Here is an 18,054-nt window from a genome sequence, read left to right as displayed (position 1 = left end):
TATTAAAAAACCGCCTTGGGCGACAATGGGTTAATCGTTCCGTCGAGGATGGGAAACCATATTTCTCGATTTTGATTCAAGATATGCTAATTTTAGCTACTCCCTTTTATTGAACTTTTTATATAAATAAAAAAATGTTGTAACGAAAAAGGTCGAACTGCCCACAAAGTTTTTTTTCTATTAGCTACTTTTAAGTACTCCTGAGTACATATGTATGTAGATGTGCCAGTTCATAGAACGAATAGATAAAACCACACCATGAAAAACCAATAATTCATTAAACATTTCTAACGCCCCAAATCTATCTGCGTATTTGAAAAGTAATTAAAAAATGTAATTTTGTAGTCTAGTATAATTAGAAAACCTTTTACCGTTTCTAGTCGCAGGCGACGGATAGAAGTGATATTTATGTGGGGAGTGCTGGTTCCGGCCAAGTGTTCTATGTACCCCTGCAAGCAATCTACGTGGAATCAAAGGATTTATTCTTCTCTTTGCCTGGCTTTCTGGAGCGCCAGTTCCTCTGACTCGGACTCCCTCCCTCGGATCAGCTGCAGTGATGCAGCTCGTTCGAGATCTAGTTCGAAAAAAAAAAACAATTCTACCTATTGTGCAGTGGGGAAATGAGAATATTTCCCATTGGGCAACCAATTTTTCAGAAAAAGGTTTGTTTTTTTCGTTTATATGAACTTTTTATTCAATAAGTGAACGCGAATAATTTCTTTTGGTTTGTGTATCAGTACAAAGCTGAAAACTAAAATGAGGAATGCATTTGCAATGGCCTGGTCATTCATTATGCGAGAAATATGCTATGACTATGTTATAAATATAATAAAGAATTCAATAAAGATGATTACAACTATTTTTTTAGCAATTTATTCATATCCTTGTTTTGCCTGGTCATCTTCAGGTCGACATCCTCGATTTTATAGTTCATGTTGTCCAGTAGCTCATTTTGCGATTCAATCTCAGTGCTCAGACGCACTTAAACATGCCTGTCTTTATGAGAATTCGCGTGAAAAGTGTCAGGCATTTCTATCAAAAATGGAGCCACCACAGCTCCTGACCATGTTGCGAGTCCGTACCAGATTCCACGAGGTCCTGCTAACACCTGATGGCAAGATAACCGTTTTGGTAGTGCAAAATCCAAAGGATACACATCTTAAGGTTGAGGATCTAAATCGTCATTCCTCCAATTTTTAAATAATTACTCCTACATATATCTACGTTGTTAGTCATCCAACTTCTTACACGTAAAACATTCTTCTCACTTTGTGAGCCCAAACACAACAAACTGTTGATTTATGTGACTACCTGAATATAAATTCAATCAAATAAGTAATAAATAGTCCACAGAGCTTCAGCTTAAAAACAAAATATATTCCAAAAACAGATGACATTTTCTGACCAACAGAACGTAAATATATTCTTGTACTCGTATTTCTAAAACACATTTCATTTTCATACTCTTCAGTATGTACAACATAAACGTTAAGTTCTTCTAGAACTAATGTAAAATATTCAATTTGGTTGTCTGTTGTTTATTTAAATGGATTAATCCTTCAATGGGAAACACATCAGTGCAGATTTAGCTTGGACAACGTCAAGTCATTCTCGTCAATAGGGGACACCGATAGATTCATTTTGTGCTCCTTGGCCATTTTGGATAACATTACAATGTCCGAGTTTATATAGGCACCCCGCAAAAGTCCCACCGACGATTTTTCGGAAGTCTCAAGCTCCTTCACAAGTTCTTCAACACTGGGATTACATTTGGTTTCATCCTTTACTTCTTTAAACTTCTGGCCTGACAACGCACGAGTCCAAATATCCTGAGATGACTCTTTGTATTTTTTGATTTTCTTGTCCAGGTCAGTAATCTTAGCACTGATCTCATTGTTATCGGGCTGCTTGGCTTGAGCCTGCATAAAAATACACCGAGCATCCTTATATTCGCCTAAGGCGGACAGGGCGCAACCTTCCTGGTAGAGGGCCTTACAGGAAGGCTTATTTTCAGTGAGACGCCGCAAGGCTTTCATCGTGATGCACACGCGTTTGGGATTATGCAATTTATTGTAGCAGATCATCAAGTTTTGCTGGAAAAGTTTAAAAAAAAAACACATAAGTGGGGATGAGCCACGACGCTACAAGTTGCATAGTTACATTGAGAGTGATCAACAGAGCGATTTGCTTGCGCTCATCCTCATCATTGGCTAGGCGGCAATAGTTTAGAGAGGTTACCGCCCGCTCGAAGGCAGTGACGGCGTTGCGGTAGCGAAAGCGCTTCACACAGTCCTTGCCATGCATGTGCATGTCTAATGCCTTGGGGTAAACTATTGCAAACTTGTCCCGATCCACAGCGGCCATTGACGCGAAGGCATCTGAGTCCCCGATCAATGTGAAGTCAAGAACTTCGATTTTGAAAAGTCCATCTGAACGTGGTTTAATGCGCGGCGGGCAGCCTATCTCGTGAAATAGCAACTTATAGGATATAATAAACTCGGCTTTTTCATATGGGCGCATGGTAAGTACAGCAGCCTGGAGGCCTTCTAGCACATCGCAACCGGCACCGGTCTCAAAATATAATTTAGTTCGGCGCATCAATGAGGAATCAAAAGGAGAACTCTCGCCTTCCCAATAACCACTATAGCGCACAGCGACACGTGCCTTGTCTGGCACCAGACCTCGGCCCTGGTGCCCCTCACGTGTGATGCGCTTAAAAATGTTCTCATTGATCGGCTCCATCAATTTTTTGAGTTCCTCAAACGATTGGGTCCATGGAGAAGCGAGCTCTTCTTCATCAACATCTGGAGCGTTATCACAATCTTCCATTTCGTCGACATTAAAATCATCATCGCCAGCCCCAAATGGCGACTGTTCTACCTCAAATTTTGAGCCAGAGCCAACGAGTTTTCTAGAAGAGTAAGAGGCAGCGTCTAGGCAGCACATGATTGTGCAAATGTATCAAATTTCGATGCTTACCCAAGTTGCAGTGGTTCCTTGAGCATTTGAGTGCAATATGAAAAATAATCTTCCATTTTTTCCACACTTTTTCCCAACTTTAACTTGTTTGGGTTAATTACAAAAATGCGCGCTAGGCAGTGACACCCTCAGAAATATACCAAGTATATACCGATGAAAAAACGACCTTAGCCCACTTATGACCTCTTTAATTAAACAGGATAACAAATTGAGTTAAACTGCGGAAAATAATACTGTTTGTAAATCTTTTCTCTGAAATTACAAAAAAAAAAAAAGACACACACGATATCTTTCACTGTAACAGCGCCAAAATGATTCAATTTTCTTTATTTTTGGTGGAATATTAAAAACCGCCTTGGGCGACAATGGGTTAATCGTTCCGTCGAGGATGGGAAACCATATTTCTCGATTTTGATTCAAGATATGCTAATTTTAGCTACTCCCTTTTATTGAACTTTTTATATAAATAAAAAAATGTTGTAACGAAAAAGGTCGAACTGCCCACAAAGTTTTTTTTCTATTAGCTACTTTTAAGTACTCCTGAGTACATATGTATGTAGATGTGCCAGTTCATAGAACGAATAGATAAAACCACACCATGAAAAACCAATAATTCATTAAACATTTCTAGCGCCCCAAATCTATCTGCGTATTTGAAAAGTAATTAAAAAATTTAATTTTGTAGTCTAGTATAATTAGAAAATCTTTTACCGTTTCTAGTCGCAGGCGACGGATAGAAGTGGTATTTATGTGGGGAGTGCTGGTTCCGGCCAAGTGTTCTATGTACCCCTGCAAGCAATCTACGTGGAATCAAAGGATTTATTCTTCTCTTTGCCTGGCTTTCTGGAGCGCCAGTTCCTCTGACTCGGACTCCCTCCCTCGGATCAGCTGCGGTGATGCAGCTCGTTCGAGATCTAGTTCGAAAAAAAAAACAATTCTACCTATTGTGCAGTGCGGAAATGAGAATATTTCCCATTGGGCAACCAATTTTTCAGAAAAAGGTTTGTTTTTTTCGTTTATATGAACTTTTTATTCAATAAGTGAACGCGAATAATTTCTTTTGGTTTGTGTATCAGTACAAAGCTGAACACTAAAATGAGGAATGCATTTGCAATGGCCTGGTCATTCATTATGCGAGAGATATGCTATGACTATGTTATAAATATAATAAAGAATTCAATAAAGATGATTACAACTATTTTTTTTAGCAATTTATTCATATCCTTGTTTTGCCTGGTCATCTTCAGGTCGACATCCTCCATTTTATAGTTCATGTTGTCCAGTAGCTCATTTTGCGATTCAATCTCAGTGCTCAGACGCACTTAAACATGCCTGTCTTTATGAGAATTCGCGTGAAAAGTGTCACGCATTTCTATCAAAAATGGAGCCACCACAGCTCCTGACCATGCTGCGAGTCCGTACCAGATTCCACGAGGTCCTGCTAGCACCTAATGGCAAGATAACCGTTTTGGTAGTGCAAAATCCAAAGGATACACATATTAAGGTTGAGGATCTAAATCGTCATTCCTCCAATTTTTAAATAATTACTCCTACATATATCTACGTTGTTAGTCATCCAACTTCTTACACGTAAAACATTCTTCTCACTTTGTGAGCCCAAACACAACAAACTGTTGATTTATGTGACTACCTGAATATAAATTCAATCAAATAAGTAATAAATAGTCCACAGAGCTTCAGCTTAAAAACAAAATATATTCCAAAAACAGATGACATTTTCTGACCAACAGAACGTAAATATATTCTTGTACTCGTATTTCTAAAACACATTTCATTTTCATACTCTTCAGTATGTACAACATAAACGTTAAGTTCTTCTAGAACTAATGTAAAATATTCAATTTGGTTGTCTGTTGTTTATTTAAATGGATTAATCCTTCAATGGGAAACACATCAGTGCAGATTTAGCTTGGACAACGTCAAGTCATTCTCGTCAATAGGGGACACCGATAGTTTCATTTTGTGCTCCTTGGCCATTTTGGATAACATTACAATGTCCGAGTTTATATAGGCACCCCGCAAAAGTCCCACCGACGATTTTTCGGAAGTCTCAAGCTCCTTCACAAGTTCTTCAACACTGGGATTACATTTGGTTTCATCCTTTACTTCTTTAAACTTCTGGCCTGACAACGCACGAGTCCAAATATCCTGAGATGACTCTTTGTATTTTTTGATTTTCTTGTCCAGGTCAGTAATCTTAGCACTGATCTCATTGTTATCGGGCTGCTTGGCTTGAGCCTGCATAAAAATACACCGAGCATCCTTATATTCGCCTAAGGCGGACAGGGCGCAACCTTCCTGGTAGAGGGCCTTACAGGAAGGCTTATTTTCAGTGAGACGCCGCAAGGCTTTCATCGTGATGCACACGCGTTTGGGATTATGCAATTTATTGTAGCAGATCATCAAGTTTTGCTGGAAAAGTTTTAAAAAAAACACATAAGTGGGGATGAGCCACGACGCTACAAGTTGCATAGTTACATTGAGAGTGATCAACAGAGCGATTTGCTTGCGCTCATCCTCATCATTGGCTAGGCGGCAATAGTTTAGAGAGGTTACCGCCCGCTCGAAGGCAGTGACGGCGTTGCGGTAGCGAAAGCGCTTCACACAGTCCTTGCCATGCATGTGCATGTCTAATGCCTTGGGGTAAACTATTGCAAACTTGTCCCGATCCACAGCGGCCATTGACGCGAAGGCATCTGAGTCCCCGATCAATGTGAAGTCAAGAACTTCGATTTTGAAAAGTCCATCTGAACGTGGTTTAATGCGCGGCGGGCAGCCTATCTCGTGAAATAGCAACTTATAGGATATAATAAACTCGGCTTTTTCATATGGGCGCATGGTAAGTACAGCAGCCTGGAGGCCTTCTAGCACATCGCAACCGGCACCGGTCTCAAAATATAATTTAGTTCGGCGCATCAATGAGGAATCAAAAGGAGAACTCTCGCCTTCCCAATAACCACTATAGCGCACAGCGACACGTGCCTTGTCTGGCACCAGACCTCGGCCCTGGTGCCCCTCACGTGTGATGCGCTTAAAAATGTTCTCATTGATCGGCTCCATCAATTTTTTGAGTTCCTCAAACGATTGGGTCCATGGAGAAGCGAGCTCTTCTTCATCAACATCTGGAGCGTTATCACAATCTTCCATTTCGTCGACATTAAAATCATCATCGCCAGCCCCAAATGGCGACTGTTCTACCTCAAATTTTGAGCCAGAGCCAACGAGTTTTCTAGAAGAGTAAGAGGCAGCGTCTAGGCAGCACATGATTGTGCAAATGTATCAAATTTCGATGCTTACCCAAGTTGCAGTGGTTCCTTGAGCATTTGAGTGCAATATGAAAAATAATCTTCCATTTTTTCCACACTTTTTCCCAACTTTAACTTGTTTGGGTTAATTACAAAAATGCGCGCTAGGCAGTGACACCCTCAGAAATATACCAAGTATATACCGATGAAAAAACGACCTTAGCCCACTTATGACCTCTTTAATTAAACAGGATAACAAATTGAGTCAAACTGCGGAAAATAATACTGTTTGTAAATCTTTTCTCTGAAATTACAAAAAAAAAAAAAGACACACACGATATCTTTCACTGTAACAGCGCCAAAATGATTCAATTTTCTTTATTTTTGGTGGAATATTAAAAACCGCCTTGGGCGACAATGGGTTAATCGTTCCGTCGAGGATGGGAAACCATATTTCTCGATTTTGATTCAAGATATGCTAATTTTAGCTACTCCCTTTTATTGAACTTTTTATATAAATAAAAAAATGTTGTAACGAAAAAGGTCGAACTGCCCACAAAGTTTTTTTTCTATTAGCTACTTTTAAGTACTCCTGAGTACATATGTATGTAGATGTGCCAGTTCATAGAACGAATAGATAAAACCACACCATGAAAAACCAATAATTCATTAAACATTTCTAGCGCCCCAAATCTATCTGCGTATTTGAAAAGTAATTAAAAAATTTAATTTTGTAGTCTAGTATAATTAGAAAATCTTTTACCGTTTCTAGTCGCAGGCGACGGATAGAAGTGGTATTTATGTGGGGAGTGCTGGTTCCGGCCAAGTGTTCTATGTACCCCTGCAAGCAATCTACGTGGAATCAAAGGATTTATTCTTCTCTTTGCCTGGCTTTCTGGAGCGCCAGTTCCTCTGACTCGGACTCCCTCCCTCGGATCAGCTGCGGTGATGCAGCTCGTTCGAGATCTAGTTCGAAAAAAAAAAACAATTCTACCTATTGTGCAGTGCGGAAATGAGAATATTTCCCATTGGGCAACCAATTTTTCAGAAAAAGGTTTGTTTTTTTCGTTTATATGAACTTTTTATTCAATAAGTGAACGCGAATAATTTCTTTTGGTTTGTGTATCAGTACAAAGCTGAACACTAAAATGAGGAATGCATTTGCAATGGCCTGGTCATTCATTATGCGAGAGATATGCTATGACTATGTTATAAATATAATAAAGAATTCAATAAAGATGATTACAACTATTTTTTTTAGCAATTTATTCATATCCTTGTTTTGCCTGGTCATCTTCAGGTCGACATCCTCCATTTTATAGTTCATGTTGTCCAGTAGCTCATTTTGCGATTCAATCTCAGTGCTCAGACGCACTTAAACATGCCTGTCTTTATGAGAATTCGCGTGAAAAGTGTCACGCATTTCTATCAAAAATGGAGCCACCACAGCTCCTGACCATGCTGCGAGTCCGTACCAGATTCCACGAGGTCCTGCTAGCACCTAATGGCAAGATAACCGTTTTGGTAGTGCAAAATCCAAAGGATACACATATTAAGGTTGAGGATCTAAATCGTCATTCCTCCAATTTTTAAATAATTACTCCTACATATATCTACGTTGTTAGTCATCCAACTTCTTACACGTAAAACATTCTTCTCACTTTGTGAGCCCAAACACAACAAACTGTTGATTTATGTGACTACCTGAATATAAATTCAATCAAATAAGTAATAAATAGTCCACAGAGCTTCAGCTTAAAAACAAAATATATTCCAAAAACAGATGACATTTTCTGACCAACAGAACGTAAATATATTCTTGTACTCGTATTTCTAAAACACATTTCATTTTCATACTCTTCAGTATGTACAACATAAACGTTAAGTTCTTCTAGAACTAATGTAAAATATTCAATTTGGTTGTCTGTTGTTTATTTAAATGGATTAATCCTTCAATGGGAAACACATCAGTGCAGATTTAGCTTGGACAACGTCAAGTCATTCTCGTCAATAGGGGACACCGATAGTTTCATTTTGTGCTCCTTGGCCATTTTGGATAACATTACAATGTCCGAGTTTATATAGGCACCCCGCAAAAGTCCCACCGACGATTTTTCGGAAGTCTCAAGCTCCTTCACAAGTTCTTCAACACTGGGATTACATTTGGTTTCATCCTTTACTTCTTTAAACTTCTGGCCTGACAACGCACGAGTCCAAATATCCTGAGATGACTCTTTGTATTTTTTGATTTTCTTGTCCAGGTCAGTAATCTTAGCACTGATCTCATTGTTATCGGGCTGCTTGGCTTGAGCCTGCATAAAAATACACCGAGCATCCTTATATTCGCCTAAGGCGGACAGGGCGCAACCTTCCTGGTAGAGGGCCTTACAGGAAGGCTTATTTTCAGTGAGACGCCGCAAGGCTTTCATCGTGATGCACACGCGTTTGGGATTATGCAATTTATTGTAGCAGATCATCAAGTTTTGCTGGAAAAGTTTTAAAAAAAACACATAAGTGGGGATGAGCCACGACGCTACAAGTTGCATAGTTACATTGAGAGTGATCAACAGAGCGATTTGCTTGCGCTCATCCTCATCATTGGCTAGGCGGCAATAGTTTAGAGAGGTTACCGCCCGCTCGAAGGCAGTGACGGCGTTGCGGTAGCGAAAGCGCTTCACACAGTCCTTGCCATGCATGTGCATGTCTAATGCCTTGGGGTAAACTATTGCAAACTTGTCCCGATCCACAGCGGCCATTGACGCGAAGGCATCTGAGTCCCCGATCAATGTGAAGTCAAGAACTTCGATTTTGAAAAGTCCATCTGAACGTGGTTTAATGCGCGGCGGGCAGCCTATCTCGTGAAATAGCAACTTATAGGATATAATAAACTCGGCTTTTTCATATGGGCGCATGGTAAGTACAGCAGCCTGGAGGCCTTCTAGCACATCGCAACCGGCACCGGTCTCAAAATATAATTTAGTTCGGCGCATCAATGAGGAATCAAAAGGAGAACTCTCGCCTTCCCAATAACCACTATAGCGCACAGCGACACGTGCCTTGTCTGGCACCAGACCTCGGCCCTGGTGCCCCTCACGTGTGATGCGCTTAAAAATGTTCTCATTGATCGGCTCCATCAATTTTTTGAGTTCCTCAAACGATTGGGTCCATGGAGAAGCGAGCTCTTCTTCATCAACATCTGGAGCGTTATCACAATCTTCCATTTCGTCGACATTAAAATCATCATCGCCAGCCCCAAATGGCGACTGTTCTACCTCAAATTTTGAGCCAGAGCCAACGAGTTTTCTAGAAGAGTAAGAGGCAGCGTCTAGGCAGCACATGATTGTGCAAATGTATCAAATTTCGATGCTTACCCAAGTTGCAGTGGTTCCTTGAGCATTTGAGTGCAATATGAAAAATAATCTTCCATTTTTTCCACACTTTTTCCCAACTTTAACTTGTTTGGGTTAATTACAAAAATGCGCGCTAGGCAGTGACACCCTCAGAAATATACCAAGTATATACCGATGAAAAAACGACCTTAGCCCACTTATGACCTCTTTAATTAAACAGGATAACAAATTGAGTTAAACTGCGGAAAATAATACTGTTTGTAAATCTTTTCTCTGAAATTACAAAAAAAAAAAAAAGACACACACGATATCTTTCACTGTAACAGCGCCAAAATGATTCAATTTTCTTTATTTTTGGTGGAATATTAAAAACCGCCTTGGGCGACAATGGGTTAATCGTTCCGTCGAGGATGGGAAACCATATTTCTCGATTTTGATTCAAGATATGCTAATTTTAGCTACTCCCTTTTATTGAACTTTTTATATAAATAAAAAAATGTTGTAACGAAAAAGGTCGAACTGCCCACAAAGTTTTTTTTCTATTAGCTACTTTTAAGTACTCCTGAGTACATATGTATGTAGATGTGCCAGTTCATAGAACGAATAGATAAAACCACACCATGAAAAACCAATAATTCATTAAACATTTCTAACGCCCCAAATCTATCTGCGTATTTGAAAAGTAATTAAAAAATGTAATTTTGTAGTCTAGTATAATTAGAAAACCTTTTACCGTTTCTAGTCGCAGGCGACGGATAGAAGTGATATTTATGTGGGGAGTGCTGGTTCCGGCCAAGTGTTCTATGTACCCCTGCAAGCAATCTACGTGGAATCAAAGGATTTATTCTTCTCTTTGCCTGGCTTTCTGGAGCGCCAGTTCCTCTGACTCGGACTCCCTCCCTCGGATCAGCTGCAGTGATGCAGCTCGTTCGAGATCTAGTTCGAAAAAAAAAAAACAATTCTACCTATTGTGCAGTGGGGAAATGAGAATATTTCCCATTGGGCAACCAATTTTTCAGAAAAAGGTTTGTTTTTTTCGTTTATATGAACTTTTTATTCAATAAGTGAACGCGAATAATTTCTTTTGGTTTGTGTATCAGTACAAAGCTGAAAACTAAAATGAGGAATGCATTTGCAATGGCCTGGTCATTCATTATGCGAGAAATATGCTATGACTATGTTATAAATATAATAAAGAATTCAATAAAGATGATTACAACTATTTTTTTAGCAATTTATTCATATCCTTGTTTTGCCTGGTCATCTTCAGGTCGACATCCTCCATTTTATAGTTCATGTTGTCCAGTAGCTCATTTTGCGATTCAATCTCAGTGCTCAGACGCACTTAAACATGCCTGTCTTTATGAGAATTCGCGTGAAAAGTGTCACGCATTTCTATCAAAAATGGAGCCACCACAGCTCCTGACCATGCTGCGAGTCCGTACCAGATTCCACGAGGTCCTGCTAGCACCTAATGGCAAGATAACCGTTTTGGTAGTGCAAAATCCAAAGGATACACATATTAAGGTTGAGGATCTAAATCGTCATTCCTACAATTTTTAAATAATTACTTCTACATATATCTACGTTGTTAGTCATCCAACTTCTTACACGTAAAACATTCTTCTCACTTTGTGAGCCCAAACACAACAAACTGTTGATTTATGTGACTACCTGAATATAAATTCAATCAAATAAGTAATAAATAGTCCACAGAGCTTCAGCTTAAAAACAAAATATATTCCAAAAACAGATGACATTTTCTGACCAACAGAACGTAAATATATTCTTGTACCCGTATTTATAAAACACATTTCATTTTCATACTCTTCAGTATGTACAACATAAACGTAAAGTTCTTCTAGAACTAATGTAAAATATTCAATTTGGTTGTCTGTTGTTTATTTAAATGGATTAATCCTTCAATGGGAAACACATCAGTGCAGATTTAGCTTGGACAACGTCAAGTCATTCTCGTCAATAGGGGACACCGATAGTTTCATTTTGTGCTCCTTGGCCATTTTGGATAACATTACAATGTCCGAGTTTATATAGGCACCCCGCAAAAGTCCCACCGACGATTTTTCGGAAGTCTCAAGCTCCTTCACAAGTTCTTCAACACTGGGATTACATTTGGTTTCATCCTTTACTTCTTCCTTAAACTTCTGGCCTGACAACGCACGAGTCCAAATGTCCTGAGATGACTCTTTGTATTTTTTGATTTTCTTGTCCAGGTCAGTAATCTTAGCACTGATCTCATTGTTATCGGGCTGCTTGGCTTGAGCCTGCATAAAAATACACCGAGCATCCTTATATTCGCCTAAGGCGGACAGGGCGCAACCTTCCTGGTAGAGGGCCTTACAGGAAGGCTTATTTTCAGTGAGACGCCGCAAGGCTTTCATCGTGATGCACACGCGCTTGGGATTATGCAATTTATTGTAGCAGATCATCAAGTTTTGCTGGAAAAGTTGTGAAGGCGTAAGCCTCCACAACACTGACCACGACACCATCCCCTAAAGGGACCGCCCCGACGGCTTGTAATCTAATTTCATTATTATTCACTATTATCCGATTTTATTATTTCTATTATTATTAGTATTACCAAGACAAACAACAATGAATACTTATTTTCACCCATTAAAGTAAGAAATAGGCTAAGAAACCCCAAAACAGTAGGCCTTTTTACTTATTAGAACTAAGAGAACCAACACGTAAGAGACACGCACACTACGGCCACGCAGCGAAGAGAGACGCACACCACGGCTATACGAAGGAAAAGAGAACCAACCCGAAAGAGATACGCTCGTACGCCCACGCAGCCAACGCAAGGAAGAGAACGGCTATACGCAGACGAAAAGAGACAACATGAAAGAGCACGAAGCGGCAGAGAAGCCGCCGATCGGTATTACGCCCACGCAGCCGAGGAAAAGAGCCGACGGCGAAGCAGGCAATACACACCCGCAGCCATACACCCACGCAGCCGAGACCGGCAGCCGAAGGCGGCGCAACAGCGAAGCGGCAGAGAAGCTCCGAAAAAGAAAAGCAGAGGCCTGGCACGGTCCAGCGCGAGCCAAGCTCGAGAGTGATCTCGGAGGCCTGAGCCAGACCGGTTGTGCGGCGGAAGCCAAAATAGATGTGAAAAACTAGCCGTGACCGCGCCGTGTACGCAATAAGCCGTGTTCGCCCGCACGCGGTGAATAAAACCAGCTGTGACCGCACCCACGCGGTGTGCAAAGGAAGCCACCGAAGTGACGAGGACCCGCCGTGGGAGAACAGGACCCAAAGAAGGGACACAAGGGTGAGCCACCTCACGTATGTGAGCTCTGGGGGGGATAGATCGGTGCAGTAGGCAGGTATAAGCAGAACATTCCCGCAGTTTCTTTACATATCTATGCCCACATGTTGTTTATGATATTTTTTTTTGGCGTTTATTTCCCCGCTGCAGGCGCGGGATTTTAAGTAGGAAAATGATCCGAAAACAATAAAGACACCAGCCTCAACCCAATCTCTGTCTCAGAACATTCGCCCGTAGGAGTCACTCACCCCCCTCCCCCTCTCTTCCCTTTTCCCGGGAGGCCCGGCGAAGTGGATGTGAGTCGTGGATTCATGCGGCATTCACCAAGCTGGGTTTTCCCTCTCCTATACCTTTCTCCCCTGGGGACCCGGCGATGCTGGATGTGAGTCGTGGATTCACGCGGCATTCGCAAAGCTGGGTTCCCTCTCCTACACCCTCGCCCGGGGGACCCGGCGACGCAGATGTGAGTCGTGGATCATGCGGCATCTGCTAGGCTGGGCTCCCCTCTCCCACACCTTTCCGATCCCTGAACCAAACCCCGTCTCCCGCCACACATGACCCCCAACGCACGTCTCTGCAGCTCCCAAGCACGGCTTCACCCACGCCTCGTGGCCGGGCCAGGCCCGACCGTCCCACGATCCACCCCACGGGCGCGCTTTCGCCACGAGCGGCTCTCCCCTTAGGTCCTCACACAACAAATTTTGCTGTGGGGAAGGACCGGGCCCTGGACAGACTGAGAAGCTGTACCTCGGCCTGAGAACTTCCTTACAGATGGCGCCCGAGCAGGGACTCACGAGGGGAGAGTCGGTGAGCATAGGGAATAAGTGAAAAGCAGTTAAAAGTGAAAAGGGAACCAAGCAGCAGCCAACAATTAAAAGGCAAGACCCACAAAAGCAAAACAGCAAACGATGCTTAGGAGCCACGGATCAGGAAAAGCAGCAGGAGAAAAGGAAGGAAAACTTAAAATCAGTGATTAGCAGCCAAAAATCAGAGTCCCGGCGAATAGCCAGCACCAATCTTTGATCCCTCGACTTATGTACAGCTGAGGCTGGTTTCTCTAATACCCCCCAAGCAACAGCCGCCGGCACGTGTCCCAGATGGGCAGTCAGGTAGTTGTTACCGAGCAGTCAGACAGTCATTACCGAGCAGTCAGGTAGTTGTTACCGAGCAGTCAGGACAGTTAATACCGAGCAGTCAGAGAAAGATTACCGAGCTTCCACAGGGAACCATTCCCTGTACCGTGCCACGTATCCTTCGACAGGATCATCCAACCCAGTGCTGTGTATCCTAGTACAGGATCATCAATCGAGTACCGTGCCGCGTGTCCTTCGAACAGGACCCCCACCTCAGTGCCGTGTATCTTAGTATAGGAGCCCTGACCCAGTACCGTGCTGATAACGACTCACACCGGTGCCCCGATTAGTGGAACAGGATCAGGATGAACATCCGCTGGATAGCGTCCCGCAGGAAGGACGAGCTGCAGAGCCTAGCTAAGGAGTTTGGACTAGGAGAATCTGGGACTGTAGAGGACTTACGGAGCCGGATCACCGCATTCATCGCACGCCCTGGGCACCCCGAAGGCGTGCAGGCAAGGCTGGACGAATTGGCTACGCACTTTGGGAACATACCGAGCCCCAGGGACCACCGGAGTCCAGCCACGTCACCCGGGCCAGAGAGCCGGACGAAGATGGAAGACAGCAAGGAGGGACAAAAACTGCGATTAATTGTACCCGAGCTGCCCAGCACGAGCCAAGGATCCACCCACGGATACCGCGAGTCAGCAACCGAGACACCGGCCGCCCAGGACGAGCAACCACAACGAGCTGCCCAAGGACCACTCCAAGGAACCAGACCAGAGGCGTCCAGCAAGAACCACGAGCCAGTACCCACTACCGCTGGACCCCTGGCCACGCCTAGCCACCAGACAACCACGGAAGGAGAACAGCCACGTCTTCCTCAGGGACATCGGGTCTCACGCCCCGGAGGGGGTGAGATCTCGTACTCGTTACTGGCGGACAAACTCCGGAAATGGGGATTTACTTTCGACGGCCACGCGGACCCACTAGCGTTCATCGAAAGGCTCGAGGAGCGAGTGGAATCATACGGCGGGAGCCCAGAGCAGTTGCCGCGAGCCATCTCCGGTCTCCTTACAGGTAAGGCCGAAGGCTGGTTCTGAACTTTTCAGATGCAGGGACAGAATTGGACAGACTTTCGGAAAGAATTCCTAGAATTCTTCCTGCCCCTCAGATACTTCCAGCGGCTGGAAGACACCATACGAAGTCGGGAACAGAAGCCCAAGGAATCCTTCCGGGATTACCTTATCGAGTTGCGTCTGATGATGCAACGAGCCCAGTATACTCGGGAACAGGAACTCGAGCGGATCTACGAAATCTCCGTCCGGAGTATCAAATGGACACGCGCAGACAAGATTTCCGATCACTCACAGAATTGACCCAGCTCGTCTCGGCCTACGAAACCGCGCGGGACCGAGACGCACTCCGCAGCGTCGGGACCACGCAGAACCATCGACCCCGTGCCGCCTATACCGGCAATGGAACCAACCCACAACGAGGCAACACACACGAGACACCCGGGAAAACCGAGATCGCCAACCGAGGAATCGGCCAGGAGCAAGAGCAGGCGATCGATGTACAACGAGTCTGCCGGAACTGCAGGGAAAACGGCCATTTCAGTGGTGCGTGCACAAACCGACAGAAGCTGTTCTGTTGGGAATGTGGCCACCGAGGGGTCCGGACCATCAACTGCTGCCGGAAACCAGCGTCGGGAAACGAGTCGGGTCTCCGCCTAACTGGGACATGGACGGAGGCGCGCACCCAGGAACAGGAGAAACCCACCCATTAAGCATGACCGGAGGAAGGATCGCTGACCTGGTGGACATCAATGGGAGAGCATTTGCGGCCACCCTCGACACGGGAGCCACACGATCCTTCATCAGTGAGCGGCTGGCGAAGGAGATAGGGGCGACCGAGAACAGGCGAGAGGTGAGGACCAGGATCCGCCTTGCAGATGGAACCAGGAAGGAGATCAACCAAGCGATAGCAGTCACAGTGCGCCTGGATCAGCAAGAAACACAGGTATCTCTTCTTATACTCCCCACGGTATTAGACGACTTCATCTTGGGGCTCGACTTCCTCTGTGGCATCCGCGCAAGGATCCACTGCGGACGGGCATATCTGCAGCTGAAGTTGCAGCAGAAACCCGCCGGGACGATACCATCATGCACCGCCCAGCCACGCCCACGGTCTGTCACGTTTGTGGACTCCACTGCCATCCGAGACCAGCCGCAGACCAACACCCCACAGCCAACCACGAACCATCCAACCGCAGTGACAGCAAAGCCCTACCAGACAAGATCACGCAACAACCCCAGGACTACGCCACCACAACAGGACACGAAGGAAGCTACGACGGAAAGAACTGCGACACCGACGGAACCAACCATGGCCAGTTCCCCAGCACGAACCCCGACACCAACAGGACAACGCAACAAAACGAAGACTTTGGCAGAGACAGCTACGGCTCCACTGGATCAATCCAGGGCCAGCTTGTCGAACCAGGAGTCACCAACAGGACACAGCAGGAAACAAAGGACTTGGGCAGAGACAGCTACGGCTCCACTGGATCAATCCAGGGCCAGCTCGTCGAACCAGGAGTCACCAACAGGACACAGCAGGAAACAAAGGACTTGGGCAGAGACAGCTACGGCTCCACTGGATCAATCCAGGGCCAGCTCGTCGAACCAGGAGTCACCAACAGGACACAGCAGGAAACAAAGGACTAGGGCAGAGACAGCTACGGCTCCACTGGATCAATCCAGGGCCAGCTCGTCGAACCAGGAGTCATCAACAGGACACCGCAGGAAACAAAGGACTTGGGCAGAGACAGCTACGGCTCCACTGGATCAATCCAGGGCCAGCTCGTCGAACCAGGAGTCATCAACAGGACACCGCAGGAAACAAAGGACTTGGGCAGAGACAGCTACGGCTCCACTGGATCAATCCAGGGCCAGCTCGTCGAACCAGGAGTCACCCACAGGACACAGCAGGAAACAAAGGACTTGGGCAGAGACAGCTCCGGCTCCACTGGATCAATCCAGGGCCAGCTCGTCGAACCAGGAGTCACCAACAGGACACCGCAGGAAACAAAGGACTTGGGCAGAGACAGCTACGGCTCCACTGGATCAATCCAGGGCCAGCTCGTCGAACCAGGAGTCACCAACAGGACACAGCAGGAAACAAAGGACTTGGGCAGAGACAGCTACGGCTCCACTGGATCAATCCAGGGCCAGCTCGTCGAACCAGGAGTCACCAACAGGACACCGCAGGAAACAAAGGACTTGGGCAGAGACAGCTACGGCTCCACTGGATCAATCCAGGGCCAGCTCGTCGAACCAGGAGTCACCAACAGGACACAGCAGGAAACAAAGGACTTGGGCAGAGACAGCTACGGCTCCACTGGATCAATCCAGGGCCAGCTCGTCGAACTAGGAGTCACCAACAGGACACAGCAGGAAGCAAGGGACTTGGGCAGAGACAGCTGCGGCTCCACTGGATCAATCCAGGGCCAGCTCGTCGAACCAGGAGTCACCAACAGGACACAGCAGGAAGCAAGGGACTTGGGCAGAGACAGCTACGGCTCCACTGGATCAATCCAGGGCCAGCTCGTCGAACCAGGAGTCACCCACAGGACACAGCAGGAAACAAAGGACTTGGGCAGAGACAGCTACGGCTCCACTGGATCAATCCAGGGCCAGCTCGTCGAACCAGGAGTCACCAACAGGACACAGCAGGAAACAAAGGACTTGGGCAGAGACAGCTACGGCTCCACTGGATCAATCCAGGGCCAGCTCGTCGAACTAGGAGTCACCAACAGGACACAGCAGGAAGCAAGGGACTTGGGCAGAGACAGCTGCGGCTCCACTGGATCAATCCAGGGCCAGCTCGTCGAACCAGGAGTCACCAACAGGACACAGCAGGAAGCAAGGGACTTGGGCAGAGACAGCTACGGCTCCACTGGACCAACCCAGGGCCAGCTCATCGAACCGGGAGTCAGCAACAGGACCCAGGAATCACCAGGATATTCCAGCAAAGATAGCTGCGGCCCCGCGGGATCAATCCAGGGCCAGCTCATCGAACCGGGAGTC

General features: G+C 45.2%; 5 protein-coding genes and 2 long non-coding RNA genes across 20 annotated transcripts in view; 3 read left to right on the top strand and 4 right to left on the bottom strand.

Moving 5' to 3' along the window:
- Positions 1-18,054, top strand: part of LOC108159435 — a 94,948-nt gene that overhangs the window by 46,038 nt on the left and 30,856 nt on the right. For all 14 annotated transcript variants that reach the window (XM_033391793.1, XM_033391790.1, XM_033391792.1 and 11 more), the window contains one exon: positions 989-1,164. In XM_033391793.1, the coding sequence (XP_033247684.1) occupies positions 989-1,164 (176 nt within the window). The remainder of the gene's footprint in view (positions 1-988; positions 1,165-18,054) is intronic.
- LOC117188249 (inactive peptidyl-prolyl cis-trans isomerase shutdown-like) lies at positions 1,357-3,117 on the bottom strand. The gene is made up of 3 exons (XM_033391808.1): positions 2,980-3,117; positions 2,161-2,911; positions 1,357-2,093 (listed from the first exon to the last, which is right to left on the bottom strand). The coding sequence occupies exons 1-3, from the start codon at positions 3,033-3,035 to the stop codon at positions 1,575-1,577; spliced, it is 1,326 nt and encodes a 441-aa protein (XP_033247699.1). The 5' UTR covers positions 3,036-3,117; the 3' UTR covers positions 1,357-1,574.
- On the top strand, positions 3,332-4,177 carry LOC117188265. Its single transcript, XR_004472537.1, has 2 exons — positions 3,332-3,639; positions 3,700-4,177. It is a non-coding gene; the product is annotated as an uncharacterized LOC117188265 (long non-coding RNA).
- Positions 4,676-6,434, bottom strand: LOC117188252 (inactive peptidyl-prolyl cis-trans isomerase shutdown-like). Its single transcript, XM_033391812.1, has 3 exons — positions 6,298-6,434; positions 5,479-6,229; positions 4,676-5,412 (listed from the first exon to the last, which is right to left on the bottom strand). The coding sequence occupies exons 1-3, from the start codon at positions 6,351-6,353 to the stop codon at positions 4,894-4,896; spliced, it is 1,326 nt and encodes a 441-aa protein (XP_033247703.1). The 5' UTR covers positions 6,354-6,434; the 3' UTR covers positions 4,676-4,893.
- On the top strand, positions 6,650-7,496 carry LOC117188266. Its single transcript, XR_004472538.1, has 2 exons — positions 6,650-6,957; positions 7,018-7,496. It is a non-coding gene; the product is annotated as an uncharacterized LOC117188266 (long non-coding RNA).
- On the bottom strand, positions 7,995-9,753 carry LOC117188251 (inactive peptidyl-prolyl cis-trans isomerase shutdown-like). Its single transcript, XM_033391810.1, has 3 exons — positions 9,617-9,753; positions 8,798-9,548; positions 7,995-8,731 (listed from the first exon to the last, which is right to left on the bottom strand). Exons 1-3 carry the CDS (start codon positions 9,670-9,672, stop codon positions 8,213-8,215), a joined length of 1,326 nt encoding a protein of 441 aa, XP_033247701.1. The 5' UTR covers positions 9,673-9,753; the 3' UTR covers positions 7,995-8,212.
- LOC108159434 (inactive peptidyl-prolyl cis-trans isomerase shutdown-like) overlaps positions 11,315-18,054 on the bottom strand; it is a 29,413-nt gene continuing 22,673 nt past the window's right edge. The window contains exon 3 of the mRNA XM_033391803.1: positions 11,315-12,054. Coding sequence (XP_033247694.1) covers positions 11,533-12,054 — 522 coding nt within the window. The 3' untranslated portion in view covers positions 11,315-11,532. The remainder of the gene's footprint in view (positions 12,055-18,054) is intronic.

Source organism: Drosophila miranda, chromosome 3 (assembly GCF_003369915.1).
Source record: "Drosophila miranda strain MSH22 chromosome 3, D.miranda_PacBio2.1, whole genome shotgun sequence".
Lineage (NCBI taxonomy): Eukaryota > Metazoa > Arthropoda > Insecta > Diptera > Drosophilidae > Drosophila > Drosophila miranda.
Note: the sequence above shows the minus strand (reverse complement) of the source record. Positions and strands in the feature narration are given on the sequence as shown.

Excerpts from the sequence above, each read along its gene's own strand:
- LOC117188252 (XM_033391812.1), bottom strand. The coding sequence starts at position 6,353 with ATGGAAGATTATTTTTCATATTGCACTCAAATGCTCAAGGAACCACTG. Across the intron at positions 6,230-6,297 it reads AAGGAACCACTGCAACTTGG|AAAACTCGTTGGCTCTGGCT; the intron begins GTAAGCATCGAA and ends TTACTCTTCTAG. Across the intron at positions 5,413-5,478 it reads CTCTGTTGATCACTCTCAAT|CAAAACTTGATGATCTGCTA; the intron begins GTAACTATGCAA and ends AAACTTTTCCAG.
- LOC117188251 (XM_033391810.1), bottom strand. The coding sequence starts at position 9,672 with ATGGAAGATTATTTTTCATATTGCACTCAAATGCTCAAGGAACCACTG. Across the intron at positions 9,549-9,616 it reads AAGGAACCACTGCAACTTGG|AAAACTCGTTGGCTCTGGCT; the intron begins GTAAGCATCGAA and ends TTACTCTTCTAG. Across the intron at positions 8,732-8,797 it reads CTCTGTTGATCACTCTCAAT|CAAAACTTGATGATCTGCTA; the intron begins GTAACTATGCAA and ends AAACTTTTCCAG.
- LOC117188249 (XM_033391808.1), bottom strand. The coding sequence starts at position 3,035 with ATGGAAGATTATTTTTCATATTGCACTCAAATGCTCAAGGAACCACTG. Across the intron at positions 2,912-2,979 it reads AAGGAACCACTGCAACTTGG|AAAACTCGTTGGCTCTGGCT; the intron begins GTAAGCATCGAA and ends TTACTCTTCTAG. Across the intron at positions 2,094-2,160 it reads CTCTGTTGATCACTCTCAAT|CAAAACTTGATGATCTGCTA; the intron begins GTAACTATGCAA and ends AAACTTTTCCAG.